Source organism: Gloeophyllum trabeum, assembly GCF_000344685.1.
Source record: "Gloeophyllum trabeum ATCC 11539 unplaced genomic scaffold GLOTRscaffold_00002, whole genome shotgun sequence".
Taxonomy (NCBI): Eukaryota; Fungi; Basidiomycota; class Agaricomycetes; order Gloeophyllales; family Gloeophyllaceae; genus Gloeophyllum; species Gloeophyllum trabeum.
The window spans coordinates 644,968-666,494 of NW_006920411.1; the positions used below are offsets into that span (position 1 = coordinate 644,968).

At 57.5% G+C, this 21,527-nt stretch overlaps 4 protein-coding genes across 4 annotated transcripts; 3 read left to right on the forward strand and 1 right to left on the reverse strand.

Moving 5' to 3' along the window:
- Positions 1-861: 861 nt before the first annotated feature.
- GLOTRDRAFT_125283 (uncharacterized protein) lies at positions 862-2,341 on the forward strand (the record flags this gene model as incomplete). Its single annotated transcript, XM_007863889.1, has 3 exons — positions 862-1,384; positions 1,463-1,782; positions 2,201-2,341. The coding sequence occupies 3 exons, from the start codon at positions 862-864 to the stop codon at positions 2,339-2,341; spliced, it is 984 nt and encodes a 327-aa protein (XP_007862080.1).
- A 5,841-nt stretch (positions 2,342-8,182) lies between these two features.
- Positions 8,183-10,386, forward strand: GLOTRDRAFT_135965 (uncharacterized protein). The gene is made up of 3 exons (XM_007863890.1): positions 8,183-9,398; positions 9,462-9,864; positions 9,941-10,386. Exons 1-3 carry the CDS (start codon positions 8,222-8,224, stop codon positions 10,158-10,160), a joined length of 1,800 nt encoding a protein of 599 aa, XP_007862081.1. The 5' UTR covers positions 8,183-8,221; the 3' UTR covers positions 10,161-10,386.
- Positions 10,387-15,957: 5,571 nt separating this feature from the next.
- On the reverse strand, positions 15,958-17,219 carry GLOTRDRAFT_33026 (uncharacterized protein; the record flags this gene model as incomplete). The annotated part of the gene is made up of 3 exons (XM_007863480.1): positions 15,958-16,574; positions 16,647-16,870; positions 16,996-17,219. Coding segments are annotated over 3 exons (1,065 nt in total), but the record flags the coding sequence as incomplete, so codon positions are not given.
- Positions 17,220-20,161: 2,942 nt separating this feature from the next.
- On the forward strand, positions 20,162-21,505 carry GLOTRDRAFT_113815 (uncharacterized protein; the record flags this gene model as incomplete). The annotated part of the gene is made up of 6 exons (XM_007863891.1): positions 20,162-20,192; positions 20,266-20,339; positions 20,433-20,462; positions 20,539-20,661; positions 20,724-20,942; positions 21,002-21,505. 6 exons carry the CDS (start codon positions 20,162-20,164, stop codon positions 21,503-21,505), a joined length of 981 nt encoding a protein of 326 aa, XP_007862082.1.
- Positions 21,506-21,527: the final 22 nt, after the last annotated feature.

Sequence of the window (21,527 nt, forward strand, 5' to 3'; positions counted from 1 at the left end):
TACTTCTCCACTGGTTCACCGGGTTGACTTGTGCACGCTGCTCTGAAGGAGGTTTGCATGCGGAACCTAGATACGAAATTCCGCTTCAGGTTGACGCTACCCGGTATTTCCATTAGACATAAAGGAATAAAATGTCCTCGGGAATACACAGACCAATGTATCTCCATCGAGCTACGGGTATCTCGGTTGTGCGACTGCAGAGAGCCTATCTCATCACAAAGGAGATCCAACATCAGCCATACGAGATCAGTGCGTGTAGTAAGGCGCCGGCGGTAAGGCCGTGGGAAAACACCGACGGTTTCCATAAGTGGCTGAGTTCGGCATTCACCGAGTTAGTTTCGCTCGCATTTACTCGTGTTTGTCTTTCTCTCACTGCCACCATCTTCATCTCCATAGTTAGTGTGGCGTAGTGTAGGCTCTTGTTCTAAAGGTGAGTATTGACGTGGAATGGTGCAGCGTAAATACTCTGCACGGCGACGTCCTTCCTCTTTCCTCTGCCACGTTGAGAAGATTAATCTATGTTTAGGCTCTTACTAATAGAAGTCTGAAGTTGTTTACAATGTCTGTCGTTCCCAACATGGAGGAGGCTGGCGCCATCGCCGCAGAGTACATAGCCAGTAAGCTCTTGTTACCTGTTATTCAACATAATGTATACCCTCATGTTCGATGTCACAAGCTAAAGTCATGATATATCACAGGTCTTGACAATCTGCCAAATGAGGTTCAATTCCTCCTGGCTGAGATCAAACATAAAGAAACGAAATGCCAAGGTGCATATTTGTCCCTTCTCCAGAGTGAGATCTTCACTGACCGCTCCTTCACTCGTACCTTGGAACGGATGTGATGAATTGACGTGCTGCTATGCCAAATTATCGTCGCGTGGTTCTACTCGAAATAGAACTTCAGCACGAAATACAGAAAGAGACAACGAAATACATCAAGCATTGTGTTCGAGCTACGCCGCCCTCGTCGTCTGCCCCCTCGCCCTCACCTCAAACTCCAAACCCCTCCATCCCAAACTCGGCCAACCTGACGCCGAAAGTCTCCGCCTCGTATGCTCTGCTCGACCAACTGAACAGCGAAAAGATAGCACTCTCGCAGCGCATGACGGATCTCATTGCGCGCGCGAAGGCCCGCCTGGACTACGATCTGGCGCGGGTCCTCGTGGCGCAGGGAGACGCCGATCCTGCGAGCGCGAGTGTTACCGCCGCCGCTGCGGGTACGACTAGCGGGTACAGCTGGGCGAATCTCGGACCGTCGTCCATTGGCGCTGGGACTGGCTCTACGCGCAGCGCGATCAAGGAGGTCAACGAGCGGTTGGCGACGACCATCGCACTCCCGGAGGTGCCCAATCTGACGGCGACTGCGATGCCGCTCCCGAAACGTAAGTCTCGTACATCTCCGGCACTTGTTTACTTGCACAAGGATGAATGTACGATCTAACGTTCCGCACCTCGCGCAGGACGGAAATTAAATGTGCAGCCCTCGACTCCCACCATCAAGCTGCCCTCTCCATCTCCGTCCATAATCGCATCGACACCACAGCCCTCCGCCGCCCCAGGGCGCTCCCGTCTGCACAACCAGATCGGAGTCACTGTTCGCGGGCGGCGGGCCGCGCAGGCCGCCGTCAAGTCCGAGCAGAAAGAGGAGGAGGAGGAAGACGCGGAGGGCGACGAAGACATGGACGCCGAAGCGGAGGGCGAGGCGGAGGGCGCCGAGGTGGAGGAGGCCGGCGAGGACGACAGGGTCTACTGCTTCTGCGGCAAGCCCAGCTATGGCGAGGTGCGTGAGAGGCCCGCGGCGTTTACGGCAAGGAGTGACTTTACTGACGGTTGTGTTCGTTGTTTGTGTCTTCCCGGCCCGGCTCACCCGTTACGCTACTTTCTCCTCGTACGCTCGTCGCGCTGCAACGTTCCTCAGATGATTGGCTGCGACTTCGACGACTGCCGCCTTCAATGGGTGAGTTCCCCTTCCAGTCTAGTCCGCGTACGCTTCCGCGACCCCATCTGCATGTCGCGTTCGCCGAGGAGGCCGCACTTTGCTTGGCATACCGTCTCGTCTCTAATTTGTAGCATACCGCCACCTTCCGTGGGCCCTCCCCTCTTCATCTCGTCTCCAAACGCCCTATTCGTCCTTCCACACCCCTTGCGCGATTTTACGTGATCACCGCCACTAACACAACTATTATCACTATTTGTAGTTCCACCTCTCGTGCGTCAACCTCAAGCCGCCGCTGCCCGAGACGTGGTACTGCGACGAGTGCGTCAGAGCAGGCCGCGCGCCCCCGGGGTACCGCGGCCCCGATGCCCAGCAGCCGACGAGGAAGAGGGGCAGGAAGTAGATGCATGGAGACCGCCCGGTGCAGCCTGCTTTACCGGGTTTGGCTGCATGGTGTGCCTTTGTGCAGGCGCTTTCTGTGGAGTATGTATGTCTAGCGTAGTTGGCTGGGGAAACTCCCGGGTGTGGCGTGCAGGGCTGTGTGGGCGCTTCATTCTCCATCGCGTCCCGAAACGTTCGGGGCTAGTTGCGGTGGTAATAGGTTATCATGGGATGGGAATAATGGAGATGTAAGAATACAGTGTTGTTCGGGATGGGATGCTGCTCCCTGGAGCACTTCCGCCGCCTAGCGCGCATCTGACTCGAAACTACATAATCTACGGATTGAATCCACGGCTTGGTCTGAATCGACTGGACACCCGACGGCATGTCCGGTGTTTTGTCTGTCGCCCTATCCGAGTCGCGATCTATCCTGGACTGCGAGGGAACTCACTCTATCGGGCAGTAATGACGAACAGCAGAGAGCGCAGCTCTGCGCTGTATGCAACGATCTACCACAATAGTTCCGGGGTCACTGGCGATCGGCTGGGCGCTTCATGCTCTCCGGAGATATTGTCGCTGGTAGGAGTCATCGCGGACGGATGTTCCCGTGCGTCCGCCCTTCGTCCAGCGAGGAGCACAAATGCTGCGTTGAGCTAAACCCATATAGGTCCAAGGCTCGATCGCGTACGTATTCGACATAGACGCTCAGGCTGAACGGAGGTGCATACATGCCAACGTTCTGCCGGGGGACGAGAGCTCGTTATGCGTCATTCGCGTTATGACCTCTGGACCAGTATTCGACAATTAGAGCAACTCCTGAGAGCCCCGTGTTCATGAGAGCAGAGGTGGCGGAAGAGTGTATCGAAGGTCTTCACTCACACACTTTGGGATTGCAGACTGGCTCGCCACCTTCTGTGGGCGCCCGTGCCTGACGATGGGTGTCACGTACAAACATAGATGGAAGCCTTCTGGCGCACAGGCTCCAGCTCCCCCAAACGACGGATTTGACAGTGCGCGAACCCAGGTGAGCGCGATTATCGCCGGCAGCTGGGGGCGCCGGAGAGTCCGGCTGACGTTTCATTGCGAGCATCGAAGCCAGCCGCGAAGGCAATCGCCTGGCTCGCCGGTGCGCCCACAAGCCCGCGGCGTCAGATGACTCGCGGCTGTGCCTGGGCACGGACGCCGATTGTAGCTGCGCGGACACGCCACAAGGCCAAGCACGACGCGAGCAGAGGCGGGGAATACGAAAGCCAGTAATCGACCGCGGTGCCACAGGCAGCGGCGGCAGCAAAGGCGACCATACTATTCGCCGGCACAGCCCCGGATTTGTATGTCGATACAGTACGCACTCGTTTCCTTATCTGATAGGTCGTTCACTGGCCGCTGAGCCCTTCCTCCGAAGAAATAGGCTCCTGTGTCGAGCCACCGCCGTGGCGGGATGCGCGAAGCCAACGTCCTCAATTCCGGCCTTGTCGCAGAAGACAGAAGGAAGGCAGCCGTAGATAGACTGGCAGTGGCGCCGCTGTATGTATAGAGGATGGAGGACGTCATGCCTGCCCACGTCTACGTAGGAGGAAAGCACCTCGTAGTGATTCGATCATGCACCGAGCTTATTCCATCAGGATGCCGGACGTGGGAAGCCCGGCACTTGTGGCTGGGAAAGGCCAATGACTCTGAGTCCAGTAGAGCAGATACCCTTGGATTCCTGCCTGTCGCAGCAAAGCTGTCAAGCGGACCCTACAAGCCAATTCGTCGTCTACGGTCAGCCGACCGAGCGTTTCCCAGCTGGATGGGGGAACGTTGATTCCATGACGCTCGCCTTCGCTCATCGCAGCGCGGGCCACGGCCAGGCACGAAGCGGAACGGGGTACGGCATCTTCGAAGGAGAGGGTATATTGCTACTACACAGTCGCGGAGATTGGGGCATGGCAGGGAATTGCTGCGTGTCGGAAGCCTGTGTATTATTCTCACCCGTCCTTTTCGCAGTCACCGAAAGCACTATACCGTACACGAGCGTCGACGCTGACTGCCAGATACGCAGTCCGCAGAGCATGGACTGACACAAACAACCGTCGATCGAATCGATGACTGAGCCTCTGCATAATGAACGAGACTAGTACTATGCGAGTGCAGAGCGTCAAGTTTGTTTTAGTCGCCGGCGTTCAATCGAGCATGTACACTCTGGAGATCGCCGATTTGCTTCCGCTAGCAATCTGCACAGCCTCGGACACAACACTGTGGCATATGAGTCCTATAATATACGATCGGATACATGGCTTCACCGGATGTCCATGTCACCGCTACCAAGTGTATACTCTGGCATTCACCGAGCTATGCAGATAAGCTACTGCGCAAGTACTCGCTGCTGTACAGTCCACGACGCCCACGTAGAAACGCAGAGACTGCCACCACCCGTATTTATAGCGTACATACAATAACACAGGCCCAGGCGAGCAACGCGAGCCTATGTATAGGTCGTCTATGTACAGCGACTCGCCGTAACCTTCCATATACGTGATCCTGCCCTCCTCCAAGCCTTCTCTCAGGGCCGTCATGCGCGTCCGAGTCCGAGTCAATGCGAGAACTGGACGAGGAACGAGGAATGGAAACCTGGGCCGGGGCGCAAAGTGGACAGCGCTGGCGCGACACGCGCCCGCCGGGCACGCCTCGGGGTTTGTAGCCCCTAGACCTGGCTGGCCATGGGTAGTAGTAACAAAGACCAAGTTGCCAGCCCTGTTCGAAATGGGGCAAATTTGTAGACGTGACGGACCATTGTACACCTCGGACGAATCTTCAGGCATATACCTAGGCCAGGCAGGGTCGTGCTGGTACACAGCACGGACGCATCTTGAACGCGAATTGGGAGCAAGTGTACCGCACAGCACGCCCACGCTGTCCAAGCCCGGCCGGCAAAGTCCTGCGCCGCTCGCCTCCAGTCCAGCGGAGTGACGTACCCCTGCAAGAAGAACTTCGACAGGGGCGGGAAACACTGAGTAAGTAGGGTAGGTACAGCGACGCGCCAACCAGAAAGCCCCGGTACAGAGAGACAGAGAGAGAGAGAGTCTATTGAACACGCCGCGCAGACGATCGTCGGCTCCAAGACAGGGCAGGGCGGGGAATGGAGAGGAGGAGAGACGCGCGCGCGCGAATCGGAGCGTTTCCGGGTGACCGCGCAGAGCGAAAATTGCAGTCGCGCCATACAGTACATCCCGCCGCGCGCGCGCCCATATGGGGAGGGGCGACTGGACCCGATATCGGCCAGGATCGGCGCTCGCGGTCGCGTGAGGGCGACACGCACAGTCGAACGGCGCGGACAAACCAATGAGGGGTATGTAAACCTGCGCCCACACCTGTCACTGTCAATGTTGCTGTCGCTGGGAGACGAGTATACCCCCGTGGAGATCTGTGCGTCTGGAGAAACTCTGGCCAGCCAGTCCGTTGATCCGCTGGTGGACGGACGGTACCATCACGCACGCACCAATAATAGCCTTCGACCGCCTTCCATTCGCGATTCGGATGTGGTTCAGTAGTGACCAGTACCTTAACCCTGTGTCTGTCCGTCCGTATCCTGGCACGCTGGCAGGGATAGATCATTGTGCGCGAAACTCGAATCAAAGCCCAATCTCGCGAGGGGCCCGGTAAACCGACCTGGACACCTGCTTGCTTTAACGCGCGTGCCGTAGGCAGCTTGTTCGTGTCGCACGTCGCACGTCCCTGCCTCCCTGGCCAGTTATTCTCGTCGACGGGGGCCCATACACGGTAACAGTCCGCGGCTTTTCCAGGTCCAGCCAACGTACGCTGCGCAAACCCACGCACGCGTGCATGTCCATACATACCTACCTCAGCTGTCACCGCGCCACTGCGAGGGAACGAAAATGCCACCGAGCGACAAGTCTTTCCCGTCCCCGAGAGCTACGTAGAACGAAGAAGAAAATCGGACGTGCCCTGAATATTTTCGCGTCTCTTCTGGCGGCAGGCGGCTGGTAGCCACGTGTGCCGGGCGCCACATCCACACCGAGCGCGTCCTCGTGAATCGCGCAGAGAATAATGTACGCGGGATGCCAGCATCTCAGCATGCAGAGGGGGTGTATACGTAGATCGACTCCGCGGCCGCGCGCGAGGTGGAATATGGAGACAGCGCAGGGCGGCGGGCGCCATAGCGCGCAGAGAAATGCTAGAAAGTACTCTTCGCGCCTGCTGTCCTGCGCGCATGCCAGTCGAGTCGGCCCTTATCGAGGTTGAGCGTGCCCGATGCAGCAGAGACTTCATGGACAGGTATCTCCCGCCCGCCTTGCTTCTCTCAGGGACAGAAGGCGAAGCACAGACAGGGCGGGAACGCCCGACGCGAGACGCGGGCGCACTTCGCGCAGGCTTATCGGCCGGTGCGCATGGGACGGAAGGGGGGAACGTGGGGGCGTCGAGCATGTGGGTACGACGCGCGGTCACGTTCGTGGCGGCGGGAGGGCCTGGCTGGAGTCGGGGGAGGATAGTAGGCACGCTTGGTCGGGGGGATGACGAGAGACCGTGCTTTTTTTCTGGGGGATTTGACGATGCATAGGAGGTATGTAATGGACAAGGGGCGTGTATACGGGATCTCCTTACTCGTATGCGCTATCGGCGGGTTACACTTGTGCATTACTATGGATACGCGTATGGGCTCCTCGGAGGGGGCTGCTTGGCAGCCGACTACCACAGAGCTATATGAGACGGCAAATACAAGTCGTGTCAATAATGTAGTGTTGCTAGATACGCTATCTCGTGGTAGTGAGACTGGGACTAGCTAATAATTTGCTGTGTCCACACAGCTCCACGCACCCCGCCAGAAGGCGCCCACAGGGAATTTGAATACGGTGAGGAAGGCAGGAGAAGGAGAGTACGAATTTAAACGCAACCGGCGTAATGAACGAGTGAACGCGTCGCGTCGCGCGTTCTAAATGAGAAAGAAGAGGATGGGCGGTATTTTAGCATGTAGTAGCCTGTCTGTATCGAAACGTCCGGTGGAAGTCCCGCCCACCTTCTCTCGAATCACAAGACCGAGCCTTCACATTTTGAGTTGGGATAGCGTTTGTTTGTCTCAGCGGGAACGTGGTGCGCGATCGAGTGCGCTATCCTTTGTGCATCGAGTGCCTCGGGCGTATACATATATCAGGTGAGCGGGAGAGGGACTGGGAGGGGCGGCGCGCGAGCGTGTATGTTCAGCCTCTGGGGGCGCTCTGCTTCCTTCGTACACGGGATGACACACGGGGTACGTACTCGATACGTATTCGCTGCAGAGGGGGGGCGCTACAGCAGGCATCTGGAATTCATAAAAGGGGTCTATCTAGGACGGGGAGCTCGGCGGAGCGCTGTAGTGAATGGAGATAAATGTGTATGGGAATGCTATGGAGAAGAGCGTTGGAATTGCTGTACGCAGTGCACAGCACGAGAGCATGCAAAGGAGAGTAGCGGATCGCAGACAGATTATACGGGCGGGGGAAGAGCCAAAGTGAGGCGGGGGCGGTGAGCGGACGGGCAGCCACGCGGCTACGAAACTGGCTGGAGGCCGAGGAAGCGACTTGGAGGAGGAGGCTGGGGCTGTCCCCGTCGAGGGCGACAGCGCAACGCGCGCGGGCGTGGGAGCCGGCGTGGTGCCGTATGGGCCGCCAAAGCAAGCTCCGATAGGAGGGACGCGAGCCGCTGTGTCGGTTCGCTGGTACCGCTGTGCCGGGTCGAGCCGCGCTAGTCCATTATCGCTCAGAAGCACGGACCCCGGGCGGGCCCCGGGCACCGCTGCAGAAGCACAGGCTTACGCGAAGGGCCGGGTTCATGGGTTGGAATTCGAAGCGCGTCCGAGAGTCGTGCAAGTTGAAAAGAGCGCAGATGGCAGGCGAGCCGGGTCGTTATCCCCCTGCCCGCGCCTGCCATGGAGTTCGAGTCTGCACACAACGCCGTCCACTTTGACTCGCCGTACACTGCCTATTCAGACTCGTCCTCGGCGCCCCGCACCCCGTCCCCGCACTCCGGCCACCCGGAGGACATCATGGCGTCCCCGCCGACCTACAAGTCCTCCTTCGACCTCGACCCGCTCCGCAACATCCTGCACGAGCAGCAGCACATGGACGACGCCGTCCACCCCGTCTGGCACATCCAGGGCGGCCCGCTCGGCTTCCAGCCCCCGCCACAGCAGCCCCGCGCCTCGCTGCTCTCGGAGCTCTACGACCACGACCTCCCCCAGGACGCGTCGCTCCCCGGCACGCCGCACTCGGACATGTACGGCAGCCCCGCCGAGCCCAGCTACGGCCCGCTCCCCGGCGACTACCACCCGCACATGCACGCGTCCCCCCACCACCCGCTCCAGCGGCACCCGCACGACGTCGGCATGATCCGCCGCGCCACCTTCCCCTACGTCCGCCAGGACCACGCCTCCCCGACGCTCTTCGGCCCCGACGGCGCCCTCGGCCCGTACCAGAGCCGCGCGGACGCGCTCTACGGCGAGCCCCTCCCCATCTCCGCCGAGCCCCCCGTCCTCCAGCGCCACCAGGTCTACCAGCACTCCCCGCACGCCTCCTACCACGAATTCCCCCCGCCCGACGACTCCATCAAGCTCGAAGAGCCCGCCCACGTCATCGTCCCCTCCCAGCAGTACTACCACCGCATCCCCCACATGGCCCAGCACCCCCACCAGCACTCGTATCCATACCCGCCCCAGCTCCCCGTCCAGCACACCGACGACGCCGCCTCCAAAGAGACACAGTTCCTCCGCCGCCGCTGCAACAACTGCCACACCACAGAGCCCCCCTCCTGGCGCCGCTCCACCCTCAACCCGGGCAAGATCGTCTGCAACAAGTGCGGGCTCTACGAGCGCACCCACCTGCGCCCGCGCCCCCTGCGTTTCGACGAGCTCCGCGCCGGCGGCAAGGGCCGCAAGGCCAGCGGCGCCATGGCCGGCGTGCAGCGCAAGCCGAGCCCAAAGGTGAAGAAGGAGGCCGCCGCGGGCGCACCAGCCACCGGCGGCGGGGCCATCTCCCGCCGCGGGAGCGTGAGCAGCACCGCGAGCTCGGTGCACTCTGGCAGCGGAGTCAGCGACTGGGATGATAACGGTCAGCAGCCCCCCTCTGTCCCCTCTTCCCGACCGTCCAATTAAACCTGCTTTCCGCCCGCAGTGTCCGTCTACTCGACCGGCTCGAACCCGCCCTCGTCGTACCCCTCGCCCGCCGCGCAGACGTACCCGATGCGCGACTCTGCCAGCGCGTCGCCGCCGTCCTCGGCCGCGGGCATCCGCCTCCCGCCCGCGCCGATGAGCGACCTGCACGCGCACTCGCCGCTGCAGCACGCCGTCGCGCTCGGCGGGTCGCCGCAGCCCGCGGGCGCGGAGCTGCGCCCGAAGAGCCAGACGAGCCCCGCGTACGAGTACGAGCGCGCGGGCGACGCGTTCCTGCGCCGCGGGTCGCTGCCCGTGCCGCTTTCCGGCCACGCCGCGTACGGGCGCGAGACGGGGTGGGTGCCCGTCGCACCCGCGCCGCCGCCGGGCGAGGAGGCGGAGCGGCAGAGCCCCGAGGCGATGGCGTGAGCTCGTTCGACGACCCCCTTCTGGCGTCGCGCCTCCACCCCCCGCCCCCCCGCCCCTCTCCACTGTTTATAGTGCAAAAACGGAACATCACTGTATCGACTACAACCATTGGATACCTCCCGCCGCCCCCGCTGGCTTTACGCTTTCTTGTATCTTATTGCCTTGCCCTTGCCCTCCGCCCGCCCTCCTTGCAGCAAAACCCGTCCCGCGCGTGTCTTATCAATTGTTTATTATCTTTGCATTTTCCGCGGACGTATACCTCGTGGCGCTCTCCTCCCCGTTGTTGGCTTAACGTTATTTATCTCGCGACTCTACTGCAGTGCTCGGTGTTCATACATTCGCATCATCTCATCTCGTATCGTATCGGCGGTAAAGGTCGTTGTTATTATCTATTGGTCGGGCTCTGTCTCTCTGTCTGCTCCTTTGTACTAGTATCTTACTTGCAGCATTTTCGGCGTAGTACCCGGTGTTTTGATAGACAGACGTACGCGTAGTGGTGTAGATGGAACGAAATGGAATCGTAAAGTTGAATTCCTATCCTTGAGATTGAAAGCCTCTACACATCCATCCAGACTCGACTCGGAGAGGTCCTGTGGCTCTGAGAACGCGATCGAGATGCGGGGCGGGTCTGACTTTGTGCGTTCTCACGCGGCGGATACCATGGTTCTTCGTGCTGTTGTCAGATAATCTGCGTACCTCGCCCCGCGGAGGAGACGGGGCCACACTGGACTGTGGACACAGATCGTTCCTGTCGGGGCTTCATTTCCGCTCGACGTCCGGGTTTCGTATTATGAATCGCGTTTCCGAGTCTACACTTGGTACATATCGCAGTGCGGGATAAAGTTGGGAGCCAAGCCAAGCATCTCTCGGGCATGGAGGAGGCCTGCGCGGACTTGGACTCCGAGAGCCACCAGCCTCAGGAGATTCCTTTTTCTCGAGGGCGGCCCGGGCGGGCGCGGTCCAGAGCTCGGAGACCGACCGGCCGCCCCGTGCGCGCGTTATCTGGGTTCTTCTGTCTTGCGTGGGCGAGGTACGATGATACGTTATTTGGGCTCGAGAAGGAGGGGGAGGGGAAGTGCTTCTCTCAGGGCGGGTTTCGTGTTTCAGGTGGCTGGTGCGTCCCCGCGCCCGATCGCGCACGGGGCTTGCCTGGTGGAGAGATAACGCGACCGGTATGGTGCTGCAGGTCAGGTTATCTTCAAATTTGCGCGGTTGGTCTGAATCCGTATGTTTTCCTCGACGTCGACGCAGGCAGAGGGTGCGTTTCATGTTTGAAGTGCGAGGAGCCAGAGGGGGGGCGGCTGTGCGCCTGATGATACGGTGGGTCTGCTGTATTACTCCTCCTCAATCTGGCAAACCTTACGTCGAGGACGCCGGGAGCCAATGGCGCGCGAGGGGGCGGTGCGCTCGCGCGATTAATTTGATGGGGCTCGACATCATGCATCATCGTCATCATGGCCTGGGTACCAGTGATCTGCGATGGGCCGGTGTGGCCCGGGCGAGCGAGTTTGGTGGTGTGGCGTGAGTACGACAGGATCTTTGACGCGCGGAAGTATTTCGTGCATGTATTCGCGGGAGGAGCGAAGAAATGGAGAACGGAGAGCTGGTGAACGTGAAGGGGGGGGGGGCAGGGGGAGGGTAAACATATCGCGAGTGGATCCTGCATCAGGATCGGGGGAGACTGGACGCCCGCGTTTCAGATACCTACCCTACCTGCTCGCTGCACATAGCTAGCTAGAGAAAGGCTAAATGCACAAACTGCCTGCGGCTTTTTTGCGCAGTGACTACGGTGGAGGAAATCCACTTGGCGAGACGGGACGGGGTTGGTGCGCGAAGCATGTATACTAGTCCAAGTCCCGCTTGCGGCCTAAGTGATTGGTACTTACTGGGCTCTGAACCCGCTAACCTCAGCCTGAGGCCCGAGGGCGGAATGCTAGTGGTTGCTATAATCGACCGATGGGGATATCCCCTAAGCGGAGTATGCAGAGGGAGTGTCAGTTTGTAGATAGGCACAGATGGAGCGTGAAGGGGGGGAACAGATGCGCTGCGTCGTCAGGCGCACAGCAACGCAGGTAAAGGAATCCGATCTCCAGAACGTACAAAGGCGCGCAAGCCCCTGCGCTCGGGCAAAGAGCACTGGGTCGCCGACGCGTGGTGCTTAGCGCGCCCCAATGCCTAACGGGAACTAAGAATACGAGCTAGCTACAGAGCTCGATCGCGATGGGCCGTCGGGGAACGGAGCGGGGGTGGTAGGCGCCGATCTGGTGATGCACGGCACACTGTGCATCCGAGTCCTGCAGACCAAAGTAGTGCACCTGGGTGAGGGGATTTGGACTCTGTGGCGTGGTGGTGGGTAGTGGATGTACGCAAACATCCCGCAGTGGTAATCTCATACACGGATGCCACTCGCCAATTACACACGGCGCAGGGTGCGCCGGGCCAGGGAATCTCTAGAGGAGCCAGAGCCATTAATTAATTATAAACGGATCAATCAAGGAAGACGATGCAAAGATACAGTACCGTTGATAATACAATCCCGGCAACTTGATAATGGGGGTTTACCTACACTGGCGGGCCGTAAGGAAGCAGGTATGCTGCAATGGATCCCGCGCAATATCACTGGCCGGGCCGTGGATCTGTTCGAGTTCACTATCACCTATATATTACCACAGCTTTGACGGTCAGGAAAGATAGAAGGCGGGCACCCTTGGATCAGGGATGAACCTGCAGTTGAATGGACTCGTAAATTCGTAATCGCAGCTTAGAATAGGGATCAGTCAGATGCGATGGGGTGGCTTGGCTGTGATAATGGTGTAAATATCACTGACCGGAACATAGGCAGCTTGAGCTGAATCTGTTCAAGTAAAGCCGTTGAGGGATTGAGTACAAGATGGAAGGCTCCGGCAGTGCAGGGATCGGGGAAATGGTATTCCTTGGCTTGACTGTAGGGTGATACCTACTCTTGATTGTGATTGGTATACTAGTCAGTCAAGCGGGTTGCCAGTGCAAGTGTGGCTGCGTATGTGGTAACATTTCACCTGAGTGCATCTTGGATTAGGTGGGCAGCGGGACCGACGATGTTGGCGCGGGCGCCTCCCCGACTCGCATGGAGCAGTTCCTGTCCCTTTCAAGTTCGACCTGTATTGGTACACCAGGACCCCTGAAAATACCGATAGATGCCGGTGCCAGTCCGGACAAAAATCGCGGTCTCGAGCCCTCCATGCCAGACGCCATCCGGACAAGGATGGACGACCGAACTGGCCATCCCGGTTTTACAGTCCGGACACCGGTCATGACTGAGCTACCATGCCGGTTACAGTCCGGACACGGCTGTGTGGCAAGTTGGCAACGGACTGGCCCAATGTATTTACCCTTTGTAGTACATGTATTTTAACCCAAATATGGCTGAGGTTTGTCCCAACCTGTCATTGTGTACCGTCGCGTAGCCTCGTGTAGCCCTTATTTGCACTGTGATATATAGTTTCTAGTATGTAGCACAATGGGCTCCGATGTCCAGTGGCTGAATGTGGCTGAGATCAGGACGCTGTATTGTCAAAGTTTCGCTACACCATCACCACTTTACATGACTCTGGAAGCATGGATGACGCCCACAATACTTAACGTGTGCGCTTCGAGCTCGTTCATATGGGGTACAGCAGTCTCAGCGGGATTCACATTAGGGCATGGTAGACATTGACCTCACGGAAGAGGTGGACATCTCATTCAATCCCAAGGATTGGATTGGGATAAAGGCAAAATGAATGCCACACTCCAGGGTCTGGACTCGGATGGGGAGGAGGATGGTTGATGGGAGTGGGCGGCCTTCGTGAATTCTGTCGCTTCATTGACTGCATTCGAGTCCTAGTACGATTACTGATACATTGTACAGTGTTCTAATGAGTTGATAGGCGAGAAAACCTTTTTTCCTGTTTTTTCAGACGCCGGTGCATTAGTCCGGACAAAAATCGGCCCCTTCGGGAGGCCGGTATTTTATGCGGACAAAAATGCGGGGGGGAGCCTCAGACAATCCAGACATGGAAATTTTGAGTCTCGCACCGGCATTTATCAGTATTTTCAGGGGTCCTGGTACACCGCGGACTTGCAGCAGAAGGAGCTACCCCACCGAACCGCCGGCTATGAGTGGATCGAACCTGACAGGATGTTGATGAAAGAAGGGAACTCGCGCGAGCACTGCAGAGGAACCAAAGAGGAACCTCCTCAGTCTTCCGGGCGCAAAGGTACTCCGGACACGATGCCATGTAGCGCTGACAACCAGACGAGATCACACCTCCCGCGTCGACCGGAGCGAAGCAGGAAGAAGGGCAGAACGACTCTGTCAAGCCGACGTCGACGAAGCACGTGCGGATGGACGGATCGATCCTCATCAGCTTCGCTAATATACTTAGGCACGGGAGGGTGTGGCATATCGAGCCACATATGTCGAGAAGTTTGAGGGACGGCCTGAAATTCGGACAAGTCAAGTGCGGCGATGCATGACTCTTAGATTTGTTTGTTGCTTGCGGCAGGCGGTCTTCAGACTGTGGAAACTACTCGCGTACAGGGGGGAGCGCAGGATGTGGCAAAGAACTTGTATTCTTGCACGACCGCCTTGTGCGAGATCGTGCGGCAAGGGGGGGAAACTGGGAATTTCGGCGGGCGCACACAATGCCGAGGAGCATGACCCAAGCAACATTCTTTATCCACGTCGCCGCATTACACCCAGCGACGAGCGACGGTACGCGAGGGACGTCTGGCCCAGTGAGCAGAGCGATAACAAGGGCTAGGACAATCCGGGCGCGATCTCGGCACTGCCTCCCGCGAACGTGACGGTGCTCGGTCGAGTCCGCGCGTCTGACTCTGAGGTCATCTTTGGGTCATCCGCCCTGTCCTCGCTGCAATCTGGCTAGAATCGAGATATGCGCCCGCTGATCACACGGCTACTAGCAGATCTGCACGCTCAGATGCTGCCTCGCTGCGTGTCTTTGTCGCAACCTGCTGAAAGACGGAGGATCCCTCTGAACGCCAGTCTCGTCTCCAGTAAACTCGCGGGCGGTGCTCGATGGACTGCATCAACTGTGCCGAACAAATGTTGAGTTATCTATCTCGTGGGTAGAAAACTCGTCATTTCCTCATGACCGCAGTGCACTATCAGATGCACATGCCACCACAAATTCATTTACGTCTTGCCCTCTCATATGGCCTTCAAATTGAGATAAACGATACCGGGGGCGGCGCGAAGAACGTTCGACGAACGTGTTCGACGTCGACCCACCCTGACTTGCCTCTCGCGCCTCTACAGCCTACAGCTATTCAGGTAAATATCCAAAAGCCTCAATATTCTAGCGAGCGTGTGTCATTTGCTCATAACCCTCGGGAGGACATGATAGATCGATCACCATTCACTATGTAGTGATGTGATTGCACCTCAGCAAACGATCTGGATCCAAACATCAGCCACGCGCGACCCTGTCAATGTCAATGTCAATTCAGCCACGATACCCTCGATCCGGTTAGCTATGAGTACGTAGATACGAGCTAAATGACAGTATTAGTATTGCTGCCATCCACCAGCGCAACACGATCATCAACAATTCAATGTGTGGATAACGGATACACAGGATAGATAGCACAAACACCAACAATCCAGTCCGCTCGATTCGCGCGCAAAGTGACCTGTCTGGCACGTCCAAAATATAGCCGAAAGCGTCGGTCTGCCCCATTGACGTGTGAGAGACGCAACACCGGTCCTGTATTCCGAACGGCGGGTGCCTCCAGAAATGCCCCTGCGTTAGTAGTATTCCTCCTCCTTGTCTCCGGCTCCCCAGATGTCGAGAAGCACCACGGGCAGCCTCCCAAGGCACGCCATAATACAGCGGAAGACGCGCGAAGCTTCCCCTGCAGCGGAGGCCAAGAATTCAAACTCTGTTACCTTAACTCCCCCTCGCGAATTCGCTTCGGCGGCAATACCAGTACCGCTTCATTCATCCGCTCATTCAGGTGCTACTGAGTCCCCCCGACTATAGCCCGGGCCCTGGGAGCCCGCGAGGGAGAACAGGGGTGCAGGCCCACGTCCAAGGGCCTCTCTCTCCCTACACCGGATGTCCGACGCCTCCGCCCGACGCGCGAAGCGAATAGCTGGAGACTGACGAGCGCAGGTACCGGAGGGCGTGCCGGGCGTAGGAAGCGGCAGGCGTCAGGCCCGGCTCTACATGTCCTCCTCGCCCCAGTTCGATGTCACCTGCGCTTGCTCGGCTGCGCGCACGCTCCGTGCCTTCCGCGGGGCTTACGCCCAGTACGCGGGATATGCTGGACAGCGCGCCGCCGACGACGCGCGCGCCGACCCACTGCGCGAGTGCGCCGCCCGGGAGGAGGCTGAGCAGGTCCTTGACGTCCCAGAAGTCGCGGTGGTGCGTGATCAGCCCGGATTCGTTGAACCGAAGCCTGGTGAGCACGTGTAGCTGTAAGTGCAGGGGGCTGGGGAGGAGGAAGTTGAGCAAGGGGACGGAGAGGGCTGGGTCGCTTGGGTGGGCGTAGGTGGCTGGGTGGGAGGAGTTCTCGTGTGTAAGCGGTAGGGCGAGGGAGAAGGATGTGGGCGTGCTGGGGTGGGTGAATCGGCCGACTGTTGAGGCTGCCAGCCTGTCGGTATGGAGGCCTGGGAGTATTAAGATATTGAAAGTATGTTCGATTATACATTGTCTATGACCATCTGTGCGCCGTTCGTCAGTACATGGCTCTGGAGTAAAAGTGTTCGTTGCGGCGGCCCTGACATTGTACTCACCAAAGCTTTCGCTCTCTGTGATTTCGCCCACCTCCGTCCAGACCCGTAGCGCCTGGAATAGACTATCGCTCGCGGCATCCCCTTCTAACAGATGTTGCTTGCCGAACAGCGTATACAGTACAACTATGGGCCTGGGTACATCTAGTCTAGACAGGCGGTTCGTCAAGGAGTAAATGTCACACAGGACTGAACGCGACGTTGCGGTCAATAATGGATTTTCGTAGCTGTCAAGCCCGCATTCCAGGCGTCAGCAGTAGGCCAAGTAATACGGGATATCACTCACACTAGAAGAAACATTGATTTGCCCTCAGTACTCAGCTTTGCGGCGGGTGATGGACAAGTCGGTTACGCACCGGCGTTTGATTCATAGTACCTTTCTATCGCGTCCAGGGTAGAGTGTCGACCGTCCCCGTCTCCGTAGACCAGGTCGCACACCTCCAATGCCGTCGCACGCCCCGACACGATCGACAGATCGCCCGTTGCGGCGGTCAGCGTGGACTTTGCTTCGGACGGCGCTGCAGATCTCGAGCGACCGGTGCTGGGGAATGCAACAGAGTTTGTGTTCTCCATAGTCGCTATGCCTGCAATAGTTTAAGTGCAGGAGACTTGGACTGGTGCAGATGGCGAGGAATGGTGTATAGGACAGACGCCATGGATGGCAGGCGAGCGCCACCAAGGGCGGCAGCAATCACATGTAATGCGCGCGGAGTGGGGCGGCCCGATTAGGCAGGTGCTCTCGTTCAAGAATAACAGTCGGCTGCTATCTGCGTTCTCATCGACTCATTCCACACACGCAGCTCGCACGCATGCTGGATATCTGTGTTGTCGGCTTGGGGGGTAGGCTTTGCTTTGCGTTGCTTGCTTAGGAGGGCATGCGGTTACTGAACGCGGCGCCACAGCGATCGGGACGATATACGCCTACGCGCTTGAGCGCTCCGGGCAGGCCAGGGTGACGGCGGTATGTCGGTGCGTACCTAGCCGCTCGTTTTGCGTAAAAGTCCGCCGTTGGGCTCCCTGTGTCTTCTTGTTTCGGGTATTGGTGTGTCGGCTGACCGAAAAAATCGTAGCTCGAACTACGGGGTTGTTTCTAGTCAGTCCCTGCACACAAGTTGACGGGTGAAACATGTCATTCATGCCCGGATACTATCTGATGTAAGGGAGGGGGTTGGACGTCAGCTCCGACCAGCTGGGAAGTGCTGAGGCCTGGAAGCCTTACAGAGGTGGGCTCTTCTCTACCACAGCATTCCCTCTCAGGCACAAAGCGTTCTTCAGTTCTATCCATGTTTTCTAGAAGACTTGATCACCCATACTGACACTTTTTCATGGGTCCAGTGGTATCTAGCGCTGATGACGCGGCCGATCGTAACTACCGTTTCATCCTGTGCTGCTTCAAGTAAGTTCTCCGCTCCTTGACGAATTCATTAAACCCGCAGTGTCCGTGAGACCGAGCGCGATTGGCACGGCCTTCATGTTCCAAAGCCTAATATGTCGGCGGATTTTTACTGACACGGTCTCTTAGATGTCTACCGGATGTCCAGGACACCCCGAGCCTCATCAAGCCTCTCCTGTCCAAGACCTCCGCGTTTGTGCTCATACAGAACGGCATCGGCATTGAGGGAAGCCTCAGGGCCAGCGTTCCTGAAGCCACCACGATCATCTCGGGCTGCGCGTGGATTGACGCCACGGTCGTTGATGAAGGCACCAGAGTCCATCAATCAAACGAGGTGAGTATCGACTATCATAGCTTGTCCTTCTGGTCTGCAGGGTCGAAGCTTAGTAGAACGAAGCTGCCACACGGTCGTCCGCACCATCCTCTGCGGTACCGTTCTGAAGTCCACTGGTACTGGACTGACATATTTTCTTAGGAACGATTGACTATTGGGTACCACCGGTCCCCGAGTCTCGACGCAGCGGCTGAGGCGGCTGCCCGTGAGTCGCTAGACTTGCTAGCCGACCTTCTCCGAGCTGGAAAGTGCCAGCCCGAAGTAACGGACAACATCGAGGCAGCAAGGTGGAGAAAAGTCCTGTGGTACGTGTCTGCAATCCTCGTCATGGATATCTCGACTATTTCGACAAATTGGCCACGCTCGTGCTCCAATTCTCTGAAGTGGATGTTGTGAGTCGTACGAACGGCTACGCAGCAGAATTGGACACTCCTCGTGGACTCCAGTGTTGCCACATTAACATATCAAATGATCGGGAGGGCCGCAGGACGTCGGTCCTCGTTCCGTCCGACGCCCGGTCGAGAACGCGCACCTGACAGCCAAAGATGGGTTTGCTGAGACCTGATTGTGTGTTCGCAGGGCTCTTCACGCCCACTGTAACCTTCGGGTGGCGCGACAGAATCAGTCCTACCTCCATTCGTCGTCACCCTGATCACTTGGCCTTCACGCCCGGGCCGACAATATAGAGACAGGCACCTATGTCTATTGACTCTGTTCTCAGACATATCCCTAACCAGGCTATATTCTACCTCTCATGAATCCCTGCTTAGCTCGTTATCAGTATTGCTATCTTGGATGTGGCAACTGACGGGATCCTTATGTTTCCAGGAACGCGAGCTTCTCCACGCTATGTACTCTGACAAGAACCCCGGTAGCGGATATATTCTGCGCGGAAATACTCAATGACATGTTGCCCGTGGTTCGAGGAGTGATGACAGAGGTCAGATCTCACCCCTCAATGGAATCTCTAATTGGGTTATGCCCCAAGCCCTCTCCCTCGTCATATCGGTACTTTCCGCGACGGCGGTACGCTTACTTTAGACTTCGCCCCTCTCGCATAGGTTATTTCTGTGGCGCGCAAAGCGGACGTGACCCCCTCCGAGCTGCCGGATGAAGTTGCGGAGCCTATCGTCCAGAAAGCGGTGGATGACTATAGTGATATCCACCTCAAGACAGGGGATAGTGCGGGCGCTCGTGTGCCCAGCACATTCAAGCCTTCCATGCTAGTAGACCTGGAAGCGGGGCGGCCGATCGAAGTGGAAGCTATTGTGGGTGGGGTGATAAGAAAAGCCCGAGAGCTTGCCGTTGAAACACCTCGGTATGTCCCATGAGTCTTCTCGCGCCTTCCTTCCCGTCCTTTCGCAGAAGTGGTTCCTGACTGTTTGTTATGTCCCCTTGCCCCAACCGGTCCCCTCAAATGCTGGTCCAGCCTGGATCTCGTGTATGCAACACTGAAAGCTATTCAACGGAATATCCTGAAAGCTCGCGGAAGGCAATAGGCCCAGATGCCTGAACCTAGGGCGATCGGGGGTTGTGCATCTGACGACCCTGGCCTTCTAGGGTTATGCTTCTGTAGTAGTGCGTGCGGGTCGGGCACAAGTCCGCTGAACCTATGTTTATGGAGTAGGGATTAGCAATGTAGTACTATTTCTGTAGATTGACTTCGAGATTAACCATAATTGAGCGACACGTGTTTGGCTAAGTTGTTTGGCCTTGGCTGCTGTGGCTGCGACTTCGATTGTAACGCCCAACCGGTCTTGCGGACTTCCATCGTCACTGCAGTCATTCGGAATGTCATTTGAGCACGCCCCAGTGACCAAAGGTACGGACGAAACACGGATTCGCGTTACTTCTCCAGAATAGAGACAGACTAATCTCCGAATGGGTACTTTTAGGCCTCATGCTGGGCTGTGCGCTAGCATCAATAGTCGCTGGAGTTTTCGACGTGAAACACTACCTTCATCTCCAGGTATGTCGCACATCCCTTTCCTGAGGAGCAGCGCCAGCTCATGCCAGGGGCCTGCGTCGTGCCATCGAACTTTGTTTCGAATGCGGTGCAAAGCTCGTTCCCCACCTTTCTAGGTACCACCAAGTACGCTGCTCATTACAGCTCTGTAAATCAGGCAAGTAAAACCGGACTGAACTGAACCCTTTTGGGCTTTGGGTAGTACTGGCGATTATTCGGCCATCATGTCGCATATTCAAATTCTAGCGACCTATTCCTTGCAGAAATTATCTTGTACAATGTCTCTGTCCCTGTCGAGCGTGCCTTCGGCAGTGTAAAATTCGCAGTAAGTTTCCTGAACTCCGTACTCGAGGACAAGTCTGAATAGCGCGGATGACCGTCTGCCAGTCCTTCGCAGTCATGTCCACGCTGGTCGCCACTATCATCGAGTTTGCATCACTGCTGATTTTCCATCGGTTTGGTTTCAACTACATCCACTCAGGGCCAACCGCCCTGATATTCAGCATATTGTACCAATATTCAAGGCTCATCCCTTCAGTATACCAGTTCCGCATGTTTGGAATCCCACTGTCAAACAAGTCTTACCCTTACTTGCTGGCTCTACAAGTTAAGCTATTTCGAAGGTGGTGTTACGTTGAGCTGACAAAACCTTACCTCCGAGATAGTTGGCCATACTGCACTATCCTTCATCCGTGGCGGTCGCCATAATCGGGATTCTAGCGGGACAGATCTATCGTTCAGACCTTGCGAGTCTGAAATCCTATCGTCTGCCAGCTGTTGTGGTTCGACTGTCCTCGCGTTACGTCTTGCCTTTGATAGGCAGCACACGCCCTCCGAGGAGAAGCCATCTAGCGTTCCCGGACGAAAGGCCCAACCCCGTCCGGACAGTACGCTTGTCTACTGCTGAAGACGAGGTTGTAACCACTGCACCTACAGCACCTCCCGAGACGCCCTCCACAGAACCGACTGGCGATGGGAACAATAGGTCCGTCGTGCGGGAATGGGTCAACGAATTGACAGGGCGCGCAGACCGTGCTTCAGCCGGGCTCAGAGTGCCCAGTGAGACCGAAATCGCGAACCTCACGAACATATTCCCTGACTTACAACGGGACGTCATCGTCGCGGCATTACAACGCAGGTACGTGAGAGTCCAGTTCTCATTCTGCTGAAACTCAGGCTGGCGTAACAGTC

What these genes read in the sequence shown, in the direction of transcription:
- GLOTRDRAFT_135965 (XM_007863890.1), top strand. Translation starts at nt 8,222, where the DNA reads ATGGAGTTCGAGTCTGCACACAACGCCGTCCACTTTGACTCGCCGTAC. An exon ending in CAGCGACTGGGATGATAACG is followed by an intron (nt 9,399 to 9,461) that starts GTCAGCAGCCCC and finishes TTCCGCCCGCAG; the next exon opens with TGTCCGTCTACTCGACCGGC. An exon ending in CAGAGCCCCGAGGCGATGGC is followed by an intron (nt 9,865 to 9,940) that starts GTGAGCTCGTTC and finishes CACTGTTTATAG; the next exon opens with TGCAAAAACGGAACATCACT.